The sequence below is a fragment of the Jaculus jaculus genome, chromosome 5 (assembly GCF_020740685.1).
Source record: "Jaculus jaculus isolate mJacJac1 chromosome 5, mJacJac1.mat.Y.cur, whole genome shotgun sequence".
Taxonomy (NCBI): domain Eukaryota; kingdom Metazoa; phylum Chordata; class Mammalia; order Rodentia; family Dipodidae; genus Jaculus; species Jaculus jaculus.
Genome location: NC_059106.1, coordinates 87913881 through 87941598, shown reverse-complemented (window position 1 = coordinate 87941598; position 27718 = coordinate 87913881). Strand labels below are relative to the sequence as shown.

The 27718-nt window shown below is 37.1% G+C and overlaps 1 protein-coding gene across 2 annotated transcripts in view; it reads left to right on the top strand.

Annotated features, from left to right (window-relative positions):
* Agbl4 (AGBL carboxypeptidase 4) overlaps positions 1-27718 on the top strand; it is a 1499625-nt gene that overhangs the window by 308649 nt on the left and 1163258 nt on the right. For both annotated transcript variants that reach the window (XM_045149299.1, XM_045149298.1), the window contains exon 3: positions 11559-11683. In XM_045149299.1, the coding sequence (XP_045005234.1) occupies positions 11559-11683 (125 nt within the window). The remainder of the gene's footprint in view (positions 1-11558; positions 11684-27718) is intronic.

The following is a 27718-nucleotide window of genomic DNA, read 5'->3' as shown; positions in this document are numbered from 1 at the left end:
CGAGTCTGCTGCTGCTGCCACTCCTGGGTCTGCTGCTGCTGGGGCCGCTGTTACCGGTGCTGGAGCCGCTGATGTTGCTGCCGAACTCTGCTCCTGCTTGGGTCCCGTTTTCAGCCCAAGTTGGCGTGGCCGGGTCCCGGGCCGCTGCTCTGTTCGCTGGAGCTGGGCTCAGGCGGTGGGGGAGGGTAGGGAGCCGTGGCTGCTCTGGTTCTCTCGCTGTTCCACATGTTCTTCTACCTCGCGGTCTGCTCCTCCTATGCTTGCTGCCGCTCTCCCCTCACGTTTCCCGAGTTGCAGAGAGCGTGGTGTGAGGGGAAAATCCCGCACCTGGCTTTTCCTGCGGCTCGAGCCGAGTCTGGAGGCTTTCTGCTGTGCCGCGGCCGCAGCAGTTGGCCGAGCTGCCGGAGCCTCTTTTCCTGCCTATGCGGGCTCTGGATGCTCTATAACTCTTCTACTTCTCTGCTGCCACTTCAATTTCCTATACACCTCACTTTTTAGTAAAAGTGTGTATTTTGCTAAGTTTTTTTGGTCATTTTCCCCCCTTGGCTGCTTTGGCGTGGTACCTACACTGCCATCTTAACCGGAATTCTCCGAGGTGGGTTTCTTGAAGGCAGCAGATTGAAGGGTCTAATTTTCTGATCCACTCTGATAATTTATGTTCCTTTGTGGGTGAATTAAGGCCATCAATGTTTAGGGTAATAAGTGTGAGATTTGACTTAATCCCTGCCATATTGTGGTTTATGTGGTTTGGTGTTTTCTTAGCTTTTGTAGTTTTTTGTGCCTTCTCTTGAGTTTGGTTATTGTGATCTGCTTCTTTTTTTTTCTTTTTTAAATTTAATTTACTAGTTTTCTTTTCAGTAAATACAGGTAGTTTGGTACCATTATTTAGGCTCATCTGTGATCTACCCCTTCCCATTAGACCCTCCTTGTTAATGAAAATGGGTCGTGCATTGTGGAGTTAGCCCCCAGTTATTGGTATGATAAATGTCTCTGCAAATCATGACCCAACATGAGACTCTGACATTCTTTCCGCCCCCTCTTCCGCAAAATTTCCCTGAGCCACGTTGGGTTCATTTTTGGTCTGCTTCAGTGCTGAGGTGTTGGGGGCCTCTGAGGCTCTGGCTCTCTGCTTTGGTAGGAGTTGATTTTTCTCTGCGTTGATCTCCTTCCCCTTTGTGCTGGTATCTGTTTCATAGGAAAACTTCACCCTTGCTTATTTCGCCAGTTGTCCTTAGTTTTAGTTGGGCCCCTCTTGAGGTATGTTGGGGCAGCTCTCTTCTTAGGATCTGCATCTATCTGGAAAGGAGAAGCAGATTCTCCAACGGAGAGTAAGTTAGCACCCGAAAAATTGAGATAACACTTACTTTTTTGATAGACAGTATGGTAGGTTTAGGCCCTCTTATACCCCGTGATTGATGGTAGCTTGATATTGTAGAGTGGGCTTGTGTTTTATGGTTCTGACTTGTTTCCCAGCTCCAGCTAAGGGTCTAGTACCACTGAGTGGATCAGTTAGCCAAATCAAGAGCAATTGATTCCTCACCATGGCTATGTACCACTATTGCACTTGTGTGGGCATCACATCCGGTTATTTGTTGCTAATTAGGTTAAACAATGTGTTGCTTGGACAGATCTTGGTCATTTCCCCCAGTCGCCTATGTAGCGCCTTCTGGCACTAGACACGCTGACTGTATGGGGACTGACTCTCTCCTGGTTTCCGGCCACGTCATTCCATTTTACGCGTCAGCTGTGTATGGAGTCTTCAGCAATAGGGTCTTACCATTGGCCTTTGGTGGGTCATCAAGTACTCTGACAGAAGTCTGTCATTGTTTTGAGAAACCTTGTAGGTTTCTCTGATCAAAAGCTCATTGTGGATGGTAGGCCCAAGCTGGAAGTGGGGGTTACAGGTCAGTGTCTACTAAGAAATTGAGGAAAAAGATAACTGATATACAAGAGTTAGAGAGGATAGAGATAGAGGGGAGAGGGGGAGAGGGAGGGAGGGAGGGAAGATGTAGAAGATTTAGGTCCATTTTGATCCTACCCTCTCCAGTGTCTTGTAGTTCAGGTGTTTCCTGTAAGGGTCTAGTGAAGGTTCAGCCATTTGGTCTGTCTTTTAGGAAGTAGAATTTTATGGTACCATTGCCGTTTGTATCTGGATTACTGTTTTCCACCCTTTGATTCCCTCCCCGCCACACAGTCTCACTCATCTGCAACACCTAACCTCAATCTGCCCAAGATGCCTTACATACCCAGCAAGCACCTCATGGTCTAGATCTGCTTCTTGTAGGTACTTGAGGTTGGTTATTTGACTCTTCTGTGTGGATAATTCCCTGAAGTATCTTTGTAGATTTGGCTTTGTGTTTATATAGTTTTAAAGGTGACTTTTATCCTGGAAAATTTTTTCTTTCACCATCTATTATGAGGGATAATTTGCTGGGTTGAGTAATTTGGGTTGGAAGCCATAAGTTCTTAAACTTTGCCGTGTTCCATTCCAGTCCCGTCTGGCTTGCAGGGTTTGCATTGAGAAGTCTGAAGTGATTCTGATGGGGTTACCTTCATATGTAATTTGTTGTTTTTCCCAAGGTGCTTTTAGGAGTTTCTGTTTGGTATCGATGTTTAAAGTCTTAATGACAATATGTCTTGGAGAATTTCTGCTTTGGTCCAGTCTGTTTGGAGTTCTTTTAGCTTCTTGTAACTTGATTAAACTTTCTTTTGAGAGAGTGAGAAAGTTTTCTTTGATAATTTTGTTGAATAAGTTCTCTATGCATTTGGTCTGAACTTCTTCCCTTTCTGGTGTTCCCATGATCCAAATGTTGGAATGTTTAAGGGTATCATACCATTCACTCATGTTCTGTTCACAAATATTTTGAAATTATTAAAACATTTGAACTCATGAACTGTGTCTTCTGTTTTATCTTCCAGTTCTGAGTTTCTGTCTTCCACATGGCTGAATATAATCTTGAGAGCTTCTATAGAGTTTTAGACTTGTTCAGTTTAGTTCGTATTTTCTACTGTTTTTTTTTATGTATAATTTCCATCCCTCTGTTGAGTTTTTTTTTCACATCATTTTCTGATTTTTTTTTAATTTTTATTAACATTTTCCATGATTATAAAATATATCCCATGGTAATTCCCTCCCTCCCCACCCCCACACTTTCCCATTTGAAATTCCATTCTCCATCATATTACCTCCCCATTACAATCATTGTAATTACATATATACAATATCAACCTATTAAGTATCCTCCTCCCTTCCTTTCTCCACCCTTTATGTCTCCTTTTCAACTTACTGGCCTCTGCTACTAAGTATTTTCATTCTCACACAGAAGCCCAGTCATCTGTAGCTAGGATCCACATATGAGAGAGAACATGTGGCGCTTGGCTTTCTGGGCCTGGGTTACCTGACTTAGTATAATACTTTCCATGTCCATCCATTTTTCTGCAAATTTCATAACTTCATTTTTCTTTACCGCTGAGTAGAACTCCATTGTATAAATGTACCACATCTTCATTATCCACTCATCTGTTGAGGGACATCTAGGCTGGTTCCATTTCCCAGCTATTATAAATTGAGCAGCAATAAACATGGTTGAGCATGTACTTCTAAGGAAATGAGATGAGTCCTTTGGATATATGCCTAGGAGTGCTATAGCTGGGTCTTATGGTAGATCAATCTCTAGCTGTTTTAGGATCCTCCACACTGTTTTCCACAATGGCTGGACCAGATTACATTCCCACCAGCAGTGCAGAAGCGTTCCTTTTTTTCCACATCCCCGCCAACATTTATGATCATTTTCTGATTTTTTTAATTCTTGTTGAATTTCATCCTTGTATTTATGACAATTGAGCTTAGCCAGCTGATTATTGAGGTCCTTTTTAATTTTACTTTATTATTATTATTATTATTATTATTATTATTGCTGTCCTTCAGATCATTTAGCTGTCTTTGGAACACTTCCTGGTTCTTTTCTATTAGGTCTAATCTAGTGAGAACAGCTTCATACAATTATTGGACCTTTGTTGATTTTCTGCATGTTCTGATAATTGCTTGGCCTGGGTTGCATAGCTTCTATCTTCCTTTTGGGATTCTGATCCTATTGTCTCTTCTGTGTTTTGACTAGAGATATCCATTGTGGGACTGGGCAACCTTGGTGGATTTACTTGTACTTGATTTTTCATGCTATTCCTTTTGCAATGTGGTCTGCCCATCACAGTGTAGGAATCTTATTTAATTTAGGAGGAAGCTATAGTTTACCCATGAAGTGTGTTTAGTGATTATTCCTTTTATGTTTGCTTAGATTAGGCTTCTGATGGCAATGGGGCCTGCCTGCTCAGAGCGAAGTAGCCCAGGAGGCTTTGGTGGGGGTCTGAGGACCTGATGAAGGGGGTTTGTTGGTTTGGTGGTTTGGGAGTATGGGACTCATGGTCAGATGACCTGAGGTGATGAGGGTAGGGAGGAATGGGACAAAGGAGACTGGTGTTGTGGCAGGATGGTGGAGGGGGAAGGATAGAATTGTATGGTGGTTCTGTGATTCTGAGGGGTGAGGGGATGGGAAAATGGGGTCTGTTGGTTCTGTTTTGCAGGGGTAGATGGGACTTCTGGATCCTGTGACACAGCAGGGTGGGGTTATGGGACTGCTGCAGGTCAGATGACACATGGGGTAGGGATGGGAGGTGGTCCAGGTCATGGGAAGGGGGAGGTAGGTTGAACAATAGCCTGCTGTCTTGGGTTCTAGTAGCCTGTAGGAAGTGCAGAACGACCTGGTCTGTGCATGGCAGGGTGGCAGGTGGTACTTCAATCATGCCTGGAGGTTTCTGGTGACAGAAAAACCAAAGGAGGGAGGAGGGAATGCTAGCCTGCTGAACTGGGTCTGAGTAGCCTTCAGGAAGTGCAGGAGGACCTGGTCTTCACACAGCCCTCAGGCAGGTGGGAAGATGAGTAAGGAGGTCTGGTGTGGTGGTGGGAAATCTAAAGGAGGGAGGGAAGGGAACCTTAGCTTGCTAATCTGGGTCCCAGTAGCCTGCAGGTAGTGCAGGAGGACCTGGTCTGCTCACAGCAGTGCTGCGGGTGGGACAGTAGTCACACATGGAGGTCCCTGGTAGAGGTAAAGCCAAGGGTGGGAAGGAAGGAGAACTCTAGTGTAGGAAGAACTTGGTGGCCTGGCAGCTGGTCCAGCAGCTGGGACATCAGCTGGGATGGTTGTTAGGATTGGGGGACTGGTGGGCTACCTGGGAGTGTAGAAATCAGCAGTTTCTCTATTTTGCTCCTCTATGCCCTCCCACTGGAGGTCTACTAGGATCTGCAAACCTCTATCCCCAAAGAACCCCAAACATCTTGCCTTTCATTTCCCACAAGGTGAAGCATGGTTAGGCAGACACCATCTTACTTGAAGTCTCATTTAATTTTTATAAGATTACAAAGAAGATATTTTGTGCATGTTTTATAAATAGAAAAAGGAGGTGTGGAGCAGTTTGGAAATTTGCTCACAGCTTCAAAACCACTAAGTTGAAAAATAGGATTAAAATGTATGCTTGCCTATCTGGAAGTTTATGATATTTCTAATATATAATAGCAAAATGACTGGTCTCCCATGAAATTTGTTACTGTGACTTAACACAAATTTTTAGGTTTTCAATTTCTGAATATTACTTGACTTAGTTCAATCTTTTCAAAATTTAAAAAAAAGTTACATAAGTGGATCTCCATGTTGGCTATATTTTCCTGGAGAGCCTTCTAGAAATGAATATATGTCTGAAAAATAATACCTATTATACTGTGATCACAACTAAAGCTCCAATGTAGATAAAGTTAAAACAAAAAATTGTAAAACCCACAAGGAAACAATTTACTGTGGATAGAAACACCAAGGATAAGACCACATGCATAGAACTTTTCAACAGTAGGCAAACAACATATTTGAAGTCAGGGTTTATCAGTTAAGGTGCTTGCCAGAAAATCCTGATGATCTGGGTTTCATTCCCCAGTACCCACATAAAGCCATAAGCACAAAGTGGCACATCCATCTGAAGTTCCTTTAAAACAAACAGAGGCCCTGGTATACTCATTCTCTCTGTCTTTGCTGGCTCTCTGCTTGCAAATAAATAAATAAATAAATAAATAATATTAAAAATCACATATATTTAAAATGATTGAAGACACAGTGGGAGAGTAGGGCTCAAAAACACAACACATCATAAAAACTGGTCAGGGACTTTTAGGTAAGGTGGCTGTTTGGATGTTCCACCACTGAAACTGGGTAAAAGAAAACAGCAAAGATAATACACAATAATCCCTTTTCTTGCAATGAGCAAGATATGTAAATGAACCTTTTAAACCAAGTGAGCTCTCCATGCAGAAGAAGGTTAGACATGCCTCAAATCTTGCTGATATGTGTGCCTAGCCAAACCAAGCTATTCCAGTGAGCATAGTGGAAATTGCTGGGGTGTGTTTTTCCTCACACATATCAGCTTTTCAGGACAGCAGAAGTTGAAGTCTGTGAGAACAACCAGGCAATATATTTCAACCTCTCATCTCCCATACACCAGACCCAAGAATACTGAGACTGTGGATGAAGCCAAAGGTTTTCATTCAACACACCCCACCAAACAGTAGTGTAGAAAGAAAGGGCCTAACTCTAGAGAGACTGAGAAATCTAATGAGAAAATGCTCTGGACTAGATATAAATGAACCATTATGACAAGGAATGTTAAAATTTTACTTTGTAATTAATAGTTGGGTAGATAAAACTGAAGATTTACAAAATATTGAAGGCTAGAAAGTAAGAAACATGGATGAGTTACCAAGAGAGGCACAGAAGGTTTATGTGAGGAGTGTTGACAAAATAGAAACAGGAAGCAAAATTAATGATGCCTACTATTAAATAAGCCAGTGCTGACAAACCAGGAACCAGGAAACCAAAACCCAAAGTATCAAGCAAGAGTTCATTTGAAAGAGATAAAGGAGAAAAATAATGTTACAAGTGTGAGGAACAGGGTACTTCCTGTATAAAAGAAAGAATAATATTTTTCCATTTCTCAAATAAAATTAAAAATTATTAAAACTGTATTTGATTAATCTATGTCAGCTGTTAGTGGTTAGGGCTATATAGCTTGAATTCAAACCACAGCTACAATTTCTACTTATTTACTTGGTATAAAACTTTGGAGTTATTTTATTTCTCTATGCCTGCCTTTGTTTTCCCTTGAACATAAAATGAGGATAGTAAAAGTATCTATATAATACAGGTTGTTGTAATGACGAAATAGGTTAATATACATGACATTTAGATAATATATGGCATACATAATACTCAGAACTTGTTAATTTTTCTATTAAATATTTAAACATATGAATATTTATGGTAAGAATTAATTATAATTATTAAAATTATAGTTATTTTGATGATGAAATAATAAAATTTTGATGATTATAAAATAATATTATCTAAGTGTGTGTTTGCCATTTGTATCTCTTCCTCTGTGAATTGCTTGTTCAACTCTGTGCCCCATTTTGTGAGTGGGGTATTTGTCTTCTTATTGTTTAGACTATTGAGTTCTTTGTAAATTCTAGAGATAAGGCCTCTATCAGTTGGATAACCTGCAAATATTTTCTCCCATTCTATGGGTATTCTATTGGCTTTGCTTATTATATGCTTGTCTGTAAAGAAAATCTTCAGCTTCATATGATCCCAATGGTTGAGTGACTGTTTAAGAACTTGAGAAAATGTTCTCATCCCTAATCATCAGAGAAATGCAAATTAAAACAACTATGAGATTCCACCTTACCCCATCAAAAAGTCAAATGAAAATAAATGCTGGCAAGGATGTGGAGAAGCAGGGACACTCATTCACTATTGGTGGGAATGCAGGATGGTACAACCACTTTGGAAAGCAATATGGAGACTCCTGAAAAAGCTGACTATAGAAATACCAACAGACCCAGTTATACCCTTACTGGGCATCTACCCTAAAACCTTCAAACCAAAGGCCAGAGAGATTTGCTCAACCATGTTTGTAGCAGCTCAATTCGTAATAGCTAAAAGCTGGAATCAACCCAGATGTCCATCATTAGAAGAATGGATAACAAAGATGTGGTATATCTACACAATGGAATTCTATACAGCAGTAAGAAAAAACGACATAAAGAAATTTGAGGAAAAATGGTTGAACCTGGAACAGATCATTCTCAGCAAATTTACCCAATCACAGAAAAAAAATAGACACATAGTCTCACTCATCTATAGTACCTAACCTGAATTTACCCAGCAAGCACCTCATGGACTAGACAATAGGATGTATGGGAGGGCAGGGAGGGCATCGAAGGGTGGAAAACAGTAATCCGGACCTAAATGGCAATGGTACCATAAAATTCTACTTCCTAAAAGACAGACCAAATGGCTGAACCTTCACTAGACCCTTACAGGAAACACCTGAACCACAAGACACTGGAGAGGGTAGGATCAAGACTAACCTAAATCTCCTACATCTTCCCTCCCTCCCTCTCCCCCTTTCCCCTCTCTCTCTCTCCTCTCTAACTCTTGTATATTAGTTATGTTTGTCTTTAATTTCTTAGTGGACACTGACCTGTAACCCCCACTTCCAGCTTGGGCCTACCATCCACAATGAGCTTTTGATCAGAGAAACCTACAAGGTTTCCCAAAACAACGACAGACTTCTGTCAGAGTACTTGATGACCCACCAAAGGCCAGTGGTAAGACCCTATTGCTGAAGACTCCATATGCAGCTGACACGTAAAATGGAATGACGTGGCCGGAAACCAGGAGAGAGTCAGTCCCCAGACAGTCAGCGTGTCTAGTGCCAGAAGGTGCTACATAGGCGACTGGGGGAAATGACCAAGATCTGTCCAAGCAACTCATTGTTTAACCTAATTAGCAACAAATAACCGGATGTGATGCCCACACAAGTGCAATAGTGGTACATAGCCATGGTGAGGAATCAATTGCTCTTGATTTGGCTAACTGATCCACTCAGTGGTACTAGACCCATAGCTGGAGCTGGGAAACAAGTCAGAACCATACCCAAACACAAGCCCACTCTACAATATCAAGCTACCATCAATCACGGGGTATAAGAGTGCCTACACCTATCAAACTGTCTATCAAAAAAGTAAGTGTTATCTCAATTTTCCGGGTGCTAACTTACTCTCCATTAGAGAGTCTGCTTCTCTTTTTCAGATAGATGCAGATCCTAAGGAGAGAGCTGCCCCAACATACCTCAAAAGGGGCCAAACTGAAACTAAGGACAATTGGCGAAACAAGTAAGGGTGATGTTTTCCTGTGAACTGGATACCAGCACAAAGGGGAAAGAGACCAACGCAGAGAAAAATCAACTCCTACCAAATCAGAGAGCCAGAGCCTCAGAGGCCCCCAACACCTCAGCACTGAAGCAGACCAAAAATGAACCCAACATGGCTCAGGGAAATTTTGCGGAAGAGGGGGCGGAAAGAATGTCAGAGTTACATGTTGGGTCATGATTTGCAGAGACATTTATCATACCAATAACTGGGGGCTAACTCCACAATTCACGATCCATTTACATCAACAAGGAGGGTCCAATGGGAGGGGGTAGATCACAGATGAGCGTAAACAATTGTACCAAACTGCCTGTATTTACTGAAAAGAAAACTAATAAATTAAAATTTTTTTAAAAAGTATTAGACAATGGAATTTCTTCAATTATGTGACCTATTGTTTAAGGTCAGAGTTTGTGGCTTTGTTTATCTTGAGTAAATAATAAAACAATAGTCCAATAAAATACTGAAAAATATGGGGAAAAATAATATTATCTAATGTATATTTCAATAAAAACTATATCAACTATAATCAATTAATAGCAATTATATATTTCTATTAATATTGATAATTACTATTTATTACAATTATGTATGTTAACTATTATATAACATATGGCTATATTATATAATAATTAATATACTAATATTTCCTATATCAACTACATATTTGCTAAAATGAATATTAATCTTATTTATGTTGTAAGAAAAAGGTTTATCTTTCAATGTAAATTCATTTAGTATATATCTTATTTTGTAATTGAGAGAATTGTTGTTGGAAAAACTCAAGTGAAGTTTTAAAGGTCACTCAAAAAATGAGACATATAAAACGAAGTCTTCTGACCTAATGTGTATTGCCACTGCATAATAAACACCTGCATTTTATAATACATGGCTTAGTAATTAGTTTTGGTGGACAGTGGTTGAAAAAAATGCCACTCAATTTAGGGTATATCCTTGAGAATTTTGAATGCAATTGAAAGGAAAACTAATATGAAAGTCCTTGGCCATTGTCAGTGCATATATGTACTTCCATATCAATAGAAGCTTTTCAGGATGAGGAGAGTTAATGGAAGGTAACTGTATAGTTGTTGAAAAAGGAATAAATTGGGTTATCAGGCAAAATTTTAATGACAGCAGATAAAACCAACATAAAACTGGTAGATTTCTTTGGAGGGTTAACTTGCTGTTTTAGATCACTGATCAATCCTAGAATCAGGCAACTAAAGAATGTTATAGTTATAAGAACCTTGGAGATTATATAACTCAATATTTGCCCTGACAGAGTAAACAATATAGCCATTATCAAACATTTGAAGCTAATGGAAGGAGAATGTAGGTTTCCTAGTGTCCATCTAGTTCTCTATGATAGTGTTCTTTTGAGGCAGATACACTAAAGCTTATTTTAAAGCAAAGTATTGCTGTGTTTTTTAAGAACAATATGGTACTAACTTCTCAGTCAGTTGTTCTTTTGCTGTCTGGAGTTATCTTCACTCCAAAAGTTTGGCAAGTTATCAAATTCTGCTTTCATTTTTAATTTCATCAAATTGTTAGCATTTTGTAGAATGTACTCATCAAAATAATCAGACAATAGGGACAAACAAACAATGGAGGTGACATTTATAATTATGCTTCTTTTTTTAACAAATCTACTGATATAGAAAATGGTACTTAAATTTCATGGCTGAAATTTAGAATTATTATTTTTGGGTAACAACTAATAATTTTTGTTTAAAACATTGTTCTCATTTAACATGTTCTAAGAAAAATCCAGAATGTAAGCACTATGATACAAACTGTATTAAGTTCAGTATATTAGCACTAGTGTATATACCATAAATTTAATATAAAATGAAAAAGGTGCTAACTTCATTTTCCTCACTAGAGATCTGAAGTTTGTGATTTTTCTTTTGGATTGTCAGGGCTCACTACGGGCTTCATATAGCAGCCCAATTTGTTAAAGATGGTTGTTACACAATGGGTCTAGATCATAAGGGCCAGTCAGAGATCCTCATAGCATTGCCTAGGACTGGCTGGAAGTCTTCCTTACTCGGGGCTAAGTTCAATGTTGATACCTTGACAATACTGATTCTAACAATGCCAAATGAAGTTGAGTGCTAATATGATAGCTCACAGTATTTAAATGATATATTAATGAATATATTAATTAATAATTATTTATTATATATTAATTAAATAATATATGAATGAACTTGTATTAAACTACAGTTTTCTTATTTTTTGTTACCAGGTAACCTTGGCCGGGTTGACCAGGTCTCTGAGTTTGAGTATGATCTGTTCATTAGGCCGGATACCTGTAACCCACGCTTCCGAGTCTGGTTCAACTTTACTGTTGAAAATGTGAAAGAGTCACAGGTGAGGGAAATGGTGGATACCTTCAGTGAGTCTTGGAAAAAAGAATATGCATTTGTTTTCCTTTAGGGATATAATGACTAGTAGATATAAAATAAGGACTAGTAGAATATAATCTTGTATATATCTTGAGCAGTGGCACTTTTGTTCCAAGAGACATAAAGTAATAGGTAATATTTGCTAGGTTGTTTTTGAATGGGAATTAAATAATGTAAACATGTATATAAGAATCAAATGATCATTATTGATTAAGCTATTAGCATATTCAAAGCTTCCTTGTGGTACACTATCAGGATACATGGGAAGTTACTTGTTAGGCATAGATAAGATGCTGTATGTCTTCTTAGTGAAGATTCATGAAAGACATTTCTCACAGGCCTTGGTTTCAGAGAAAACCTTTTCTTGTTCAACAATAATTTTAAGATTAGAAGATTCTTATAATTTGAGTTATTTTTCTTAATTTATTTATCTGAGAGAGAGAGAGAGAGAATGGGTGAACCAGGGCTTCTAGCCACTGCAAATGAACTCCAGACATATGTGCCACCTTGTGCATCTGGCTTATGTGGGACTTGGAGAATCAAACCAGGGTCCTTAGGCTTCACAGGCAAGCGCTTTAACTGCTAAGCCATCTCCCAAACCCTCTCTGTGTTTTTGACTGCTTGGAAACCTAGAGGCTATTTTGTAGCTCTCTTTAGCAATTCTGGAAAAAAAAATGTTTGTGTTTCTGTGTGCTGTTTAAATTTTATGAATGAATTAGTCTGCCTTAACCCTGATTTCTTCAGCTTCACTTTCTAATAGTGCATATTTATAATCCTTTTGAAATCCTGTTTTGCATGAGTGAATACTAATGAAAATAGAATAATAAAATGCCTATGATTTGACAAAAACATTAGCCAACATATAATTCCAAGAAATAATGTATCATTCTGTTATATTAAAACAGCTAATCATGGAAGACTATGCAGATATAGTTATTTTATGATTCTTTCAATAGATAAAAGGATAACTGTGTAATCCCCCATTGTCCCTCCAGGTTGTCTTTTTATAGTATATTTGGGAGGAAGTGAGGAAATAGTACAATTTTGTTTGAGTCCACCCTACTTACTTCTACCTGGTGGCTTGCTTTACCTGTCTCAGCTGAAATTTGATTTACATGTCAAAACTTTTTGAAATTTTGGGCCTCCAGTTTATTCTTTACAAAGTGTTCCCAGCATATTGCCTTCACAAAAGAGGGAGAGGCAGGGCTGGAGAGATGGCTTAATGGTTAAGGTCTTGCCTGTGAAGCCCAAAGACCGATGTTTGACTATCCTGGTCCCATGTAAGCCAGACACACAAGATGATGCAAGTACACAAGGCTGCACAAGTACACAATGTGGCATACACATCTAGAGTTTGATTAAGTTTGATTATAGTGGCTGGAGGCCCTAGTGTACCAATTCTCTCCCCCCTCCTCCTGCTTCCCTTGATTACTCAAATTTTAAAAAGGCCAGTCTATTGAGATTGCCTCAAAAAAAGAACAAAAACAACAACAACAACAAAAAAAAACAGGACCTTGAGAGCTTGTTTGGAGGTTCTAGCAGGTGAGTGCAGCTACTCTTATACTCTTGACCGAAGACCGGTCCTCCTCTGTTCGGGGAAGGTTGTCTTCTTCAACCGAGGTAAAGACAGTTACTACAAAAAAAAAAAAAAAAAAAAGACAGTTACTACACTTAACTACTAACTGTCTTCACTCTTTCCAATAGTACTGATTGGGGTTGTTCTGATAAGAGAGTTGGAACTAATATTTTTGCCATCTCTCTTGGTTCTACCTAATGAACAGTTTTGTTTTATCCTTATTATAATTAGAAGCCAAAATTAAGCATAGTTATATGTGTTCCTGGGCCTGATACTTTATTCAACTTCTTTCTGTGGACCACTGTCTCATCAACTGTATCACATTATATGGTCATGGTAGTGTATCTCAAGAAGGCATAAAGATCTACTAGAAAGATACAGTATGCATCTATAACATACAGGATATTGGTTTGCATAGTTGTCTACATGAGGCAGGATGGTTTCACTATTAAGCTTGACTTGTGAGATTGCTTTTACAAAGTCTCCTCCTATAATCTCTCTTCATATCTTTCCAATTTCCGTTAAATGAGAAGTGCCTGAAGGTAATCTAGTTATGAACCTTATTTAGGGCTTACTACTAGCAGACTAAGAATATTAGTCATCACAGGCAGACTCCATTAAATAATGCTTATATATGCTAGACTAGCTTTGTGGTTATTTTCCTTGATGTTTTTCAGAAGAGATAAAAGCTTGCAATATATGACACTATATCCTAGAAATGATATGTTAACCTTCCAAAAGTAGCTGATAAGTAGAACATTTACAAGAGTGGATGAAAACTAAATATTCTGATATTTAATGAAAAATAATTTTTCTCTCTGCAAATGGCTATTAAATATTCTTATGTAGAAAAATGCATTATTGAGGCAGTGGAACACTTGTGTGGTGTGAAAACAAGTCTTTTTATTTAAATGCTCATGATATAATTCTAGCCAAAAAAAAAGAAAATAAAATGATAGGCCTGGGTTATTTAAACTGTGTTTTCACTCCCTATATTTTTTAATATCCTTTAATTTATCTTTATCATACCTGCCTATAAATTAGGTGGCTGATGCTCAATATAGTAAACCTGGAAAATATAATTATTAGAATTAGAAAAATGGTGCTATGCATTTGTGTGTACACCCACATACACCCCTATCACCTTACTGCTTTGACTCACATGCTAGTAGTTTTGAACATATACACATTTCCTATGTGTATATGTTTTCTGTTTCATTTTTGGTGTATAATCATATTTGTGCTATATGACTTGTACATCTTGCTTCTATGATCCTAAACATTGTTGCAAGTAATTTTCTCATTAAAATCTTGTGTATATGGTTAATAGCTGATTATTATAGTGCTGTGCCCTTATTCTTGGACATAAAAGATTATTTCTTGTTATGTATTATGGTAAAAAAACACCATATTTTATGCAGGAAATGCTTCTCAAATTTCAATTTGCTTCTACAGCACAATTTCATGTAAGAGACTCTAATGCCCAAATGATATGCACATTTTAAGAGAACCTTTATACATATTCCTGAACTATTGCCCAAAAAGTCTTTAATATTTGGATATATTTACTAGAGAGAGAGAGAGAATGGGTACACCAAAGCCTTTTCCCACTGAAAACAAATTCCATATGCATACATCACTTTGTGCATCTGGCTTTGTGTGGGTTCTAGGAAATCAAATCTGGGCCAATAGCTTTGTAAGCAAGTGCTTTTAACCACTGAACCATCTCTCTAGTCCCATGCCCGAAGGATTTTGCTACTTAGTTTTCCTGTCAGCAGTGAATGAGATATCTTCTACTGGATTTCTTGCATTCAATTGTTTTATACACTCAGATATTCATACATACAGAATTGTTTCTTTCTTTACTTTGAAACTTTACACAGGTAAGTGGTTGATATGGATATCTCAGCCCTCTAATCGTAACAAAATTAATTGCATTCCCACAGTAACATGAGAGAATAAAACAAGTTTATTTATTAACTTTTTCTTCATTATTCCTGGTATGTATGGTGTGCATGTATATGTGTATGTTTGTTCCTATGTATATGGGTGCACATGTATATATGTGCAGGTGCGTGTATATGCATATACATGTATCACCTGGGAATTATGTTTTTAAAATAGCATGCTGATTTTTGGTAAAAATTATCATGTGGCATAAAATAATTCATAACATTTTCATTTACTAAGTCATCTATTTAATCAATAATACTAGGAAGTAAGTATTGTTATTAGATAAGAAAAATGAAACTCATAAAGGCTAAGTGATTAATTAAAAGCCTAGGCCAGCCACCTAGGAAATCTTATCATTCTTCCACATTGCTGTGCTCTTTGCCTGCCAGTCTCTATGTGCCCCTTTCTTAGGACCTTGATACTCTTCATGTTAAAAAGTAATCTCTGTTTCTATAGATGAAATGCCTGAGGTTCATATGTTCAACTGGTTCTCATAAAGTCATATATCTAGTTTATGGAAGAATTGACCTTAAAGTCAAGGCCTCTTGACTGCAATGCTAGTTCTTTTGCACTTTCATTAAGTTATACTATGATTTTTCATTTTAAATCTGAGTTACCCCCTTGTTTTTGTCCTTCAGGGACCTTTCTGTTAATTGTCCCATGTAGAATTATTGGTGAATACTTTTCACTTTCAATAATTAGTACATCAAACCCAATTTCATAACAAGATTTCACTTGTATATGTTGATAAATTAATTTTGATATCTAAAATAATTCAAGTATTAGTATAACATAGGAGTTTTAATTTATAATACCCGCAATAAGTACCTAGATTTCATTTCATTTGGGAATTTCTTCTATAACATAGAGAAATTTTGTATTAACTATGTTACCAAAAGAAAGTTCTATTCTGCAATTGCACAGAATCAATGACAATCAAACATGGAAGTATTTTTGCTTCTGTTTTATTATCTTTTCCCTTTTCCCTCAAAGTGAAATGTTTAATCTATAAAACATATCTGGTTACCAGTATTTTATATTATGTTGTATTTTATTTAAAAATTCTTGTAGCTGATTGAATGTTCCCAATTTCTCAGTTTCGCTACAAAAGGATGAAAGAAAGTTGGCAGCAAATAAACTATAGTCTTTCCCTCAATGATTTTAGCTATTTTAAACAAATACTTAGGTAGCAACAAGTAAACAAGAATAGAATCAGTCTTTTATTGTTTGAAATTAAGTACTAATTATATGTTAAAGTTTCTATACACTATTTAATTTTAGAAAAGATTTCATTTGAGGTAGTTTTGATGCTAGTTTTTTGAAAAAAAAATTATTCATTCATTTATTTGTGAGACAAAGAAGGACAGAGAAGAGAAGAGGGAGATAGACAGAATGGGTGTGCCATTGAAAATGAACTCAAAATGCATGTGCCACCTTGTATATCTGGCTTACGTGTATACTGGGGCATTAAACCTGCATCCTTAGGTTTCACAGGCAAGTGTTAACTGCTAAGCCATTTTTCCAGCCCTGCTCCTAACTTTTTCATAATTACTTTTATTTGTTTTTAATTAGCAGACAAAATAATAGGTTTGATTATTATATTTTCATACATGTTTGCTATGGTTGTTCCTCCATACCTGCTCCTCTCCCTCACCACCCCACACCATACCCACACATCTACCCTTCAGCTCCCAGTGGTCTCCTTTCTACTTCTATGTTTTGTGCAATTTATTGCCCTCCCTACTTCCTTACAATTTCTTTTTCTCTTCTTGTGATCTCTTTTGTAGTATCATAATGTACACCCTCACACCACATAAATACATACATATAAAAATCAAAAGCTATAATTCACATATGAGAGAGATCTTGTGTTACTTGTCTCTCTGAGTCTAGCTTAAGAAGGTAGTTATTCAGCACCGATAATATAAATAAACCACTGAAAATATAACATAAACTGTTTCTATGCTCCTTATTGGTTTTTTTTATGGTAAAAGCACAGAATGATGAGCACATAAACATAAACAATATGAATTTACCTTAATATTAATATTTATGAGGTGAATAAACTTTATCACTAAATTAAATTAGTAATTTTATGCCAACATAGTAACACTAAATTTTTCATACACAGTCAGATTCTACTGGCATTTTGACCAGTAGAGAATATTACTGCTATACTTACTGAATAAATAAATGAGTATTGGTTAAAAATATAGTAGGGCTAGAAAGAGTAGATTCATTAATTCAGTACATATTTTAGAGATTCACTATAAATCAGGATTTACTTATATCAGTGATTCATAGAAAATGCTATCAATGAGGAGGGGCCAAGTACACACAAATACACTATAGTCCAATATACTAATAGTAACACAAGAAATGTGATTAAATTATTATTTACATTCTGTACTTTTAGTTGGGCTGAGTATCAGAGAATGGGTAAATGGAAGGTTTCAAAGGGAGCACATTACTTGGCTTAGGCATAAATCTAGTCTTTTTTACAGGAAAAAAAAATAATCATAGTTAAATAAACACTATAGACCTTTTTTGCTTAAATCCCTCCCTAAGGCTGGTTTGTTACAACTCCTATGCTGCCATCTTACCCAGAAGACTATAAACCTTTTTTGACAACCTAAAGCTTGAATTTGATAATAACTTAAATAATTAAATATTATATAATGGTTCTACATCATGTAAAATATATCTTTGCATTTTTATAAATACTATGAAGTTAATAGCTCAATATAATTGTTGTATTTCACTATTTGTGTTTTAAAATAATCATTAAATTATGTGATAAAATATAGAGAAAAAGATGAGAAAAAATAGGATGATATTCACATAGAAGAATTCCATGATGGAATTTTACTCTTTGTGTTTGGTTTTACAACTGTTTAACAATTAAAAAAGATCCAAATTTAGACTAGAAACTTATTGTGACATAAACTTATAAATATTGCTGTTGCAATATAAATAAAACACAGATGTAGAAAGTGAAAAAGATCGTTATGCAAATGAAACTGTGGATACTAGATACAGAACATCTTAGGCTAGAGGAATCTTAAGCTCTGAGTTTTTGGCTGATCTGCTGCCAGAGAAATGAGAGATTGATATTTAAATTTTATGCAAAATTTCATGGGTATAAGCATTGCTTTGGCAGAACAAAAGCAGTAAAATCATGACAAAAAGATACTGAAACTTTTACAGGCTTTGATTTGCTGAATATATGGAACAAGCTATGGAGGCAGACTCTCATTATGCTCCCTCATAAATCCAGAATGGCCCAGAGTGTTTGGATATGTGCCCTACTTTTGTGTTCAACATTTGTGTTTAGGTAGCTTTCTCATGGCATTCAATGAGGTGATAGGATAAATGCTAATGACCTTTTAGGCCTAAATTCTAGTTTCACCATAATCCATCCTTATAATTTCCTACCTCAAACTTTCCCAATATTGAGCAAGAACATTTGCTTAAGCTGCTGTCCTTTCCTTTCAGTCTTTAACATGCCACTAGCTACATTTAATTATACAAACTAGAAATTTCGGTTCACTCTTGATGATTCATTGATTGCTCGTTCATATCTTTTCTATTTGGAAGGCCCTTCTTTGTTTCTCACTTTGCTTTTCCCAAGTCCTTGTGAGTAAGGTGTGAGTAAGGTTTCTTCTGGGAAGTTTTTCCTAACTACTGTGCTGTGCTGTCTTGGCTTTCATTACTGATGCTAACACAACATGTTTCCCACATGCTGTTGTAATTGATGAATTGTATGTTACTTCTCATCCCCTGAGTTTTTCCTACTTTATGTCAGAGACCAAGATTTGTTGAAGTCTTATTAAAATTCTATAAATAAAGCTTGTTACAAGAAGGGGGGATTACTGGGATGAGTATAGCATATTGTATGTACTTATGACCATTAGCTACTATTATTTATTATTGCTGTTATTTTAGTTTCTTCAGTGTTTTAAAAATATGTTAATAAAAGAAATAAGCTTAAGCCTTTGCAGTGGCTTCTTAGTACTAATTATTTGCACACATCAAGAATCAGTGTTTTGGCAGATAACTAGGTGTCCATCCCAAGCTGAACTGATTCTCTAGTTATTGTCTTTCCTGACTGGATTGAATTTGTGCCAGGACCAAGAGAACTACTATGTTAATTTCTCTCTTTTTCTCTCTTTTTCCTTGAGACTGTGTAGGCCAGTTTGCTTGGAATTGGTTATGTTGCCTAGACTGGCCACAAACTCATAATCTTCCTTTCCCCACCTCCTGAATATTAGCATTATAGATATATGCCACCTTTACTTTATTTTTCCCTTTCTAATCTAAAGTATGCATAGAAATATTACAAAGTATACATAGTATATAAGAGGATGACTTTTCTTTAGCAGTATAGAGAATGCCATTTAGTGATCTAGAAGAAATATTAGCTGAAGACTTCCTGAAAAGTTTCAAACTCAGCATAGTCACTATGAGATAGAAGATTTCTCAACCATAACTTAATAAATGATGGTGAAAATTTTCCTTCTCTGTCCTGAGACTAAAACCATCTTAAGAGTAAACTTTCTAGATACCAGATGTGTAATTAATTTAGTAAGCTCATTGATAAGTGAAAATGTGTGGCCTCATGTTAGGATTTATGAAGAATAAAAATGACTGCCATCAAAGCATTAAATTAATGAACTCTCTGTACATGGGCAAGTGTACAAATCACAAATGTGTAATATTAGCCCTGCCCACTATCCTAGTTATTTTCTCTAATATGTGTAGTAGGGTTGGTGAATGAGTGAATACATTAAAATCAGAGATACTGAAATATCTGTGATATGAGAGGACAATGACAATGACTTAAATTTCTTAAGCATAAAACATAAAAGGCCTGGGCTGTAGAGATGCCTCAATGGTTAAAGGCACTTGCTAGCAAAGCCTGCCAGCCCAGGTCCAATAATCACATAAAGACAGATGCACACAAAGTGTCATATACATCTAGAGTTTGTTTGCAGTGATAATCTCATTCTCTCCTTTCTTTCAAATAAATTTATTTTTTTCTTTGGTTTTTTGAAGTAGGGTCTCACTCTAGTTCAGGCTGACCTGGAATTCACTATGTAGTCTCAGGCTGTGATCCTCCTACCTCTGCCTCCCTAGTGCTGGGATTAAAGGCATGTGCCACTATGCCTGGTTTAAAATAATAGTTTTTAAAAAATGAAAGGCCAATGTATTTTTGATAGTTTTCCAATATTGATTTATTAATTCCAATAATTGGCTAACTCTAATAAATGACTAATCCAGTCTATGAACTTTATATCCTGTTTTGTTTTAAACAAAAGTATGCAGAATATTAACTTAATAAATAATTTCATGTTATTGGTAGCATTAAGACACTTATTTTATTTGGATACCTCCTTTAGTATTCCCAGAGGCCCAAGTAAGAGAAAGCAAAGACATTATCTGGATTTATTTGTTTATTTTTTAATTATATTTATTTATTTATTTGAGAGAGAAAGGCAGAGGGAGAAATAGGGGAGAGAGAGAGGAGAGAAAGAGGCAGAGGGAGAGAGAGAGACAGAAAGAGAGAATGGGGAAACCAGGGCCTTTAGCCACTGCTGAAAAACTACAGATGTATGCCCCACCTTGTACATTTGGCTTTATGTGGGTACAGAGGAGCCGAACCTGGGTCCTTTGACTTTGCCAGCAATTTCATTAACCACTCCAGCACCTTTACCTGGATTTAAATGAAGTTGTTGTTTACTGGTAGGTCCTCACTAATATAATATCAAAAAAATTTCTACAGTAAACTCACATAAAATTTGTTCTGTTCCTTTGAAAAACCCAATCCAGTTATTAGCACAAACATATTTATGATGACAAAGTGAATAAAGAATCTTTCACAGAGGTGTATAGGTAGGCCATAAAAGAGCTATCCCCTTAATTTCTCATATGTATACTGTTTTCTTATACCTTTATGTTGTTAAAATAAAAATGTTAGAAAGATATAATAGACATGTTTTCCCTCTTATCCCACTAGATACAATGAAATCCCAAGGTATTACATAAAGAAAGGAATTTTAAAGACTCATGGAAGGTAAAGAAAGCACTCCAACTAGGGAATTTAGGACTTGAGGGATGATATGACAGTGGGATGACATCAGTGGGGAAATTGAACTCACTATCATCCAGAAGTGGTGGGGTCCTTCTGACCTTATGGATATTTATGAAAGACAAGTTGAGCATTTGGAATTTAGTCATAACCTAGAAGTAATAAGATGGCATCCCCACCACCTTCCTAGAACAATGAAAGGAGAGGCATTCTAAAGTGCAAGATTTATATAGCAGAAGAATATCACAAGATTACATAAAAAATGTTGTAATTTCATTAGAAAACCATACGTATGAGTAAAAGCCAGGAAAATCTAATCTTGAAAGACAAAAGATATTAATAGACAATGAGGTGACGTATATTAAAGTTATTTGTCATGATTTTTAAAGTAGGTGTCATAAATTTTTCAAAAAGCCAGGCATGGTGGCCCATGCCTTTAATCCCAGCACTTGGGAAGCAGAAGTAGGAGGATTATCATGAGTTCAAGTCCACCCTGAGACTACATAGTGAATTCCAAAACTGCCTGGGCTAGCATGAAACCCTACCTCAAAAAGCCCAATCACAAAAAGATAATTGTCACATAGTCTCACTCATCTGTGGCTCCTAACTTGAATCTACCGAAGATGCTGACATACCTAATAAGCATCTCAAGGACAGGATAATAGGGTGGGTGGGCAGGAGGGGAGGGTAATGGTGGTAGTAGGGGACACAAAACTGGACCCAAATGGCAATGGTACCATAAAATTCTACATCCTAAGAGACAAATAGTTGAACCTTCATCAGGACTTAGAGGGAACACCTGAATCACAGGGCCCTGGAGAGGACATGATGAAGACTAACCTCAATCTTCTGTTTTTTCTCTCTCTCCCTGTTCTCTCTTTTCTCTTTATCTCTTTTATATTACCTAACTTTTCCTTCCTTCTTTTCCTTGGTGCTGGCCTGTAAATCGCTATACCATTATGTGGCTAACATCTACAATGAGTTGTTGATCAGACTTACAAGGTTTCTCAAAAGAGGAAAGATTTCTGTCAGAGTACTTGATGACCCACCAAAGGTTAAGACCATACTGCTAAAGACACCCTCTGATATTGGTACAGAACATGGAATGACCTGGCTGAAATCTGGAAGAGAGTCAATCCCCAGACAGTTAGCTCCTCCAGTGCCAGAAGGTGCTACATGAGCAACTAGGGAAAAATGACCAACATCTGTCCAAGCAACTCATGGTCTGGCTTACTCAGCAGCAAAAAATCTGACATGCTATTCACACAAGTGCACTAGTGGCACATGGCCATGGTGGGAAACCATCTGCTCATTGATCTGGCTAACTGATCTGCTCAGTGGAATGGAACCCATAGCTGGAACTGGGAAACAAGTCAGAACCATATCCAAAAATGAACCTGCTCTATCTTATCAAGCTCCCACCAATCGTGGGCTACAAGAGGGCCTATACCTATTAAATTCTCTCTAAAAATAGTTATGGTTATCCCATTTATCTGGTGCTGACTTTACTCTCTGTTGGAGCATCTGCTTCTCTTTTTCAGATAGATGCAGATCCTAAGGAAAGAACCACCCCATCATACCTCAGAAGGGTCCCAGCTGAAACTAAGGATTATTGGTGAAACAAGCAAGGGTGCTGTTTTCTTGGTGAACCAGATACTAGCACAAGGGTGAAAGAGATCAACACAGAGTACAATCAACTCCTACCAAATCAGATATCCAGAGACACAGAGGTTCCCAAGACCTCATCACTGAAGCAGACCAAAAGTGAACCCAACATGGCTCAGGGACATTTGTGGAAGAGGGGACAGAAAGAATGTCAGAGCCGCACATTGGGTCATGATACACTGAAACATTTCCTCCTAATCATAACTGAGGGCTAACCCCACAATGCATGACCCATATACCCCAACAAGGAGGGGCCAAGGGGAGGAGGGAGAACAGGAAGGAGGCTAATAATGATACCAACTTGATTGTATTCGCTGAGTACAAAACTAATTAATAAAAAAAAGGAAGAAAAAAATTATGAAAAAAGGAAAACGAAAGAAATCAAATAAAACAGTGTTAGTATCACACTTCAAACATATTTAATTAATAAATTTAAATGGTTAAAAAAAAGTCAAAGTGGAATAGGCTGCTCAGCACAGATCCTCAGTGAGCCCATGATAGGCTTACCCCTGCACCCAACCCAGATGACATGTAGACCACACACCCTTGCCTACCCTGAGCAAGGAGCGCCATGCCACTTAGGAACAGTTCCTTGCCCCTGACTCAAGCAGACTACCTGGATTAATCTAGGCTTCATTCCATATTGAAGTCTTCAACAATGACTATTTAGAGGAAGTTCTAGACTGAGAATTCTAAAACACAATTATGATAAACATATAAAACAAGCTTAAAGAGTGCTGAATGAAATGTGAGAGATTCAAAAGAAATCAAGAGACACATGAATGAATTTATATTAAAAAAAACAGGCAATCAACTAAATGCAATGAAAAAGTCAAACCAAGAAAGGAAAATCGAGCACAATAGATAGAGATGTTGAAGGAAAACCTAACAGAAATCAAAAAATGCCATTAATCAATTAAAAGGCTCATAGTAAAGCCATACAAGTAGAATATATCATGTGGATGGAGGACAGAGTTATGTGTTTTCATTTTCACAAGGGATATGAGCAAACTATAGCAATTTAAATACAGAAACGGTAAATTTGTTCTGAGCATTTGCAGGGTTGATATTATTGCAATGAATAAACTGAACTTTAAATTATCTTCCATAGGTGGAAGCCTTTTCAAGGCTAGATAAACAAAGTCTAGATCAAAATCTGGGTTATAGTTAGATAGTATACTGGGCAAATTTCAGACTATACATGCTCCCATGAAATTATTTTATGTTACCCATTCCTGGACTACTCACTAAAGAGTGATGGAGACAAATTAAGTCATAAATTGGAAACTTTTTGTTTTCTTCTGAATGAAAATAGCATACTCTTAATGGAAACGTACAGAGTTCAGATTAATTAATAGATAAATTTGGTAACTGGTTTCAGGTTCAAAATTTTTGAAATGCAGGCTTCCCTTTGCCAAACTTTCCTTATGATACTGGGAAAAGCATTTTATCTCCCTGGATCTTAGTTTCTGTAACTATAAAATTGGAATGTAAGGGCAGGAGAGATTGCTTAGTGGTTAAGGCTTGTGAAGCCTAAGGACCCATGTTCAGCTCACTAGGTCCCACGTAAAACAGACAGATAAAGTGATACAAGTGCATAAGGTTGCACATGTGCACAAGGTGGTACAGGCATTGAATTTGATTGTAGTGGCTGGAGGCCCAGGCTTGCCAATCCTCTCTCTCTCTCTCTCCTTCTTATTTCATTTAAAAAATTAGAATGTTAGTCCTTGGCAAGATGTACCTCAAGGTTATTATATGCATAAATGAGATGATGGACACACCATCTTTTTGCAAACCAGAGCTATAGTTGTGCAGGGTTATTTTTACTAGAAGTACTCACATCTAACTTTTTGTCAACAAAACAAAAGTCAGTTGATAGCTAGCACTGCCACTGATTTGGGATAGGAATTTGTGGATGTAGCTCAGTGGTTTGTGAAATTAGGTGGCTCTTCTAAATTAGTAATACCCAACAGGATAATGGTTGCTTCCTAGAGAATGCTCTTGAACTCTCATGTTGCATTCCAATGAAGAGTTTGATGCATACTCTATTGCAAAGGTATAGTGTTAAGCAAGAACTTTAAGTTCTGAATGACTAATCCTGTAAAGCAACAAAGATCACCTTTCTGAGATCATTGGTGAAAATGTGGAATAATGAGGTAGATATTCTACTCTTTTCTAAAAATTTTAACACTTAATTTTTAAATTTTTACATGGTTATGCCAAGGAGCTCATGGAAAATGACAGTGTGGACTATTTTTGACATTGGTAATCTTGAGTGGATTCCAGCCTACATCCTTTTAAGGATCAGAATGTTTTGTTTCTTGAATTGAAAAAAAATGACAATCCCAATATTAGATGATCCATAAAGAATTATCACCTCAGGACTGAAACTTAAAATCTCTGTGAGATTTAAAAGCATTTGAGTTGCCAATAATTTTCAATTCCCGTTTTAACAGTATGCTTTGCTTTGAAAAAGCTAATATTCACATTCTCTAATTTCTTATCTTAGTGTAGCTATCACTCAAATGTCAAAAACTAATTATAAATGTCCTAAACAAAACCAGTATTGAGTCAAGAAGATCATGATATTAACTAAAGGTGTAGTACTATTTTGTGACTTGACAGTATTTTTGGTTTGGCTTGACATATTTTCATTGTATAAAGTTGTGATTAATCAAATCTTGTGGTGACACTTGACTGTCTCTCAAAGACTGATTTTAGCAGCAGTCTGCAGAGGTAGGTATGTAGATTGGCTCTTACCAGGTAATGAGTATTTTTCTTGTGCTAAAAATATGTTCTTTTATTTCTCATGTTCTCTGCTGTGAAATTAAACACATGAACTAGGGTATTTGTGTTTGGTGACCTTTTTAATATTGGTTTTTTGTAAGTCCTATAATGCCTTGACTGTAATTACTAATTTTGTAAGTGGATATTTTCTTCCTTCTTTGAATTTTTAGCTAAAGATTTATCATTTTTGACCCAAATTTTATTTTTATTTATTTATTTTTTAATATTTTTTTGTTCATTATTTATTTATTTATTTGAGAGTGACAGACACAGAGAGAAAGACAGATAGAGGAAGAGAGAGAGAATGGGCATGCCAGGGCTTCCAGCCACTGCAAACAAACTCCAGACGCATGCACCCCCTTGTGCATCTGGCTAATGTGGGACCTGGGGAACCAAGCCTCGAACCGGGGTCCTTAGGCTTCACAGGCAAGTGCTTAACCGCTAAGCCATCCCTCCAGCCCACTGACCCAAATTTTATGTTAGCCAGTTTTTATTTTATATTTACCTTTATTGATTTCCATTCTTACCTTTATTATTTCCTTTTTCTATTACATGGACTATGATTTGTTAATCTTGAGTTTTGAAGTAGATGCTTTAATTTACACTTTAAAATTTTTAATGAACCTGTAAATTTTCTTGAAAGAACTACACTAGCTCCATTAAATTTTCTTTTTCTTGGCCTGGCTCTCTCTACATTATCTCTGTCTACCTTGCTTAATGGTGAGGCAGTGATTTGTGTATTACTTATGCTCATTGCCTCCATCTTGGCAGATGGACAGTCCTCAATGTAGACCTTAACAGTAACTATGAATATACATGGACAGTGTAATTTCTCTAAATCTTAGTGTACATGTTTAAAGTTGATATAGTTCAACTTTTGACATTAGTAATATTAAATGAAAACAATTTTGTATTCTTAGGATAATATCTGCCACACAATAGATAACCAGGAATTCAGTTTCCTTTTCTATCATTATAATTTCCAATGCACATACATTATGTGAAATGCTATTTTGGTTAATAGAACACTGTTAAGAACAGTGGGGAGGATCAGCATGTTTGGGGCCTGTGAGGTCACAGTGGGTGAGGGATTTCTCATGGGGGTCTCTGTGGTCCTGGTGGGTGAGTAGCTCAGCCTGTGTGATCCTGGCTGGTGACAGTCTCTGTGTGTAGGGTCCTGTATCATAAGAGAGCCTGAGTGTGTTGGGCATGTCTAGCACCTATACTCTCTGGTCTGCTCAGGCTGTGTGTAGCTGGTTCCTGTGTACCCAACTAGTGCCAAATCTAAGGACCTGAACTGCAGCCAGGTCCCTGGAGCCTGGTGTGCACCACGCATCCCTCACCAACCCTACTTCCCCCTCACACTGCTGGCATCTGCCTACCAGTGCCCCCTTGATGTATCTCTTCTGCTCCATTTGGGGAAAACAGGAATATCATGCAAACGCCTGCTCTCAGGTATTCCACCAGCTCCTGAAGATGGAACTACACCCTTTTAAACAACAAACAGGTTGTGGAAGACAATGTAAATTTATAGAATTGAATGATAATGAAAACACAACTTACCAAAGTTTATGGAACAAGATGAAAATAGTCCTAAGTGGAAAATTCAAAGCACTAAATGCCTTCAAAAGAAGGAGGAGAGATACCAAGTAAATAACCAAGCCATCCACTTAAAGGTGTTGGAAAAACATGAAAAATCAAAATCAGACCTCCAGATGGGAAGAAATAGTAGAAACCAGGGAGGAAATTAATGAATTAGAAACTAAGAAAACCAATGAAACAAAGACATGTTTGTTTGAAATAGTAAACAAGATTGATATACCCTTTGCTAATTTGATAAAAGGGGCCCAACTGAAACTAAGGACAACTGGCGAAATAAGCAAGGGTGATGTTTTCCTGTGAACCAGATACCAGCACAAAGGGGAAGGAGA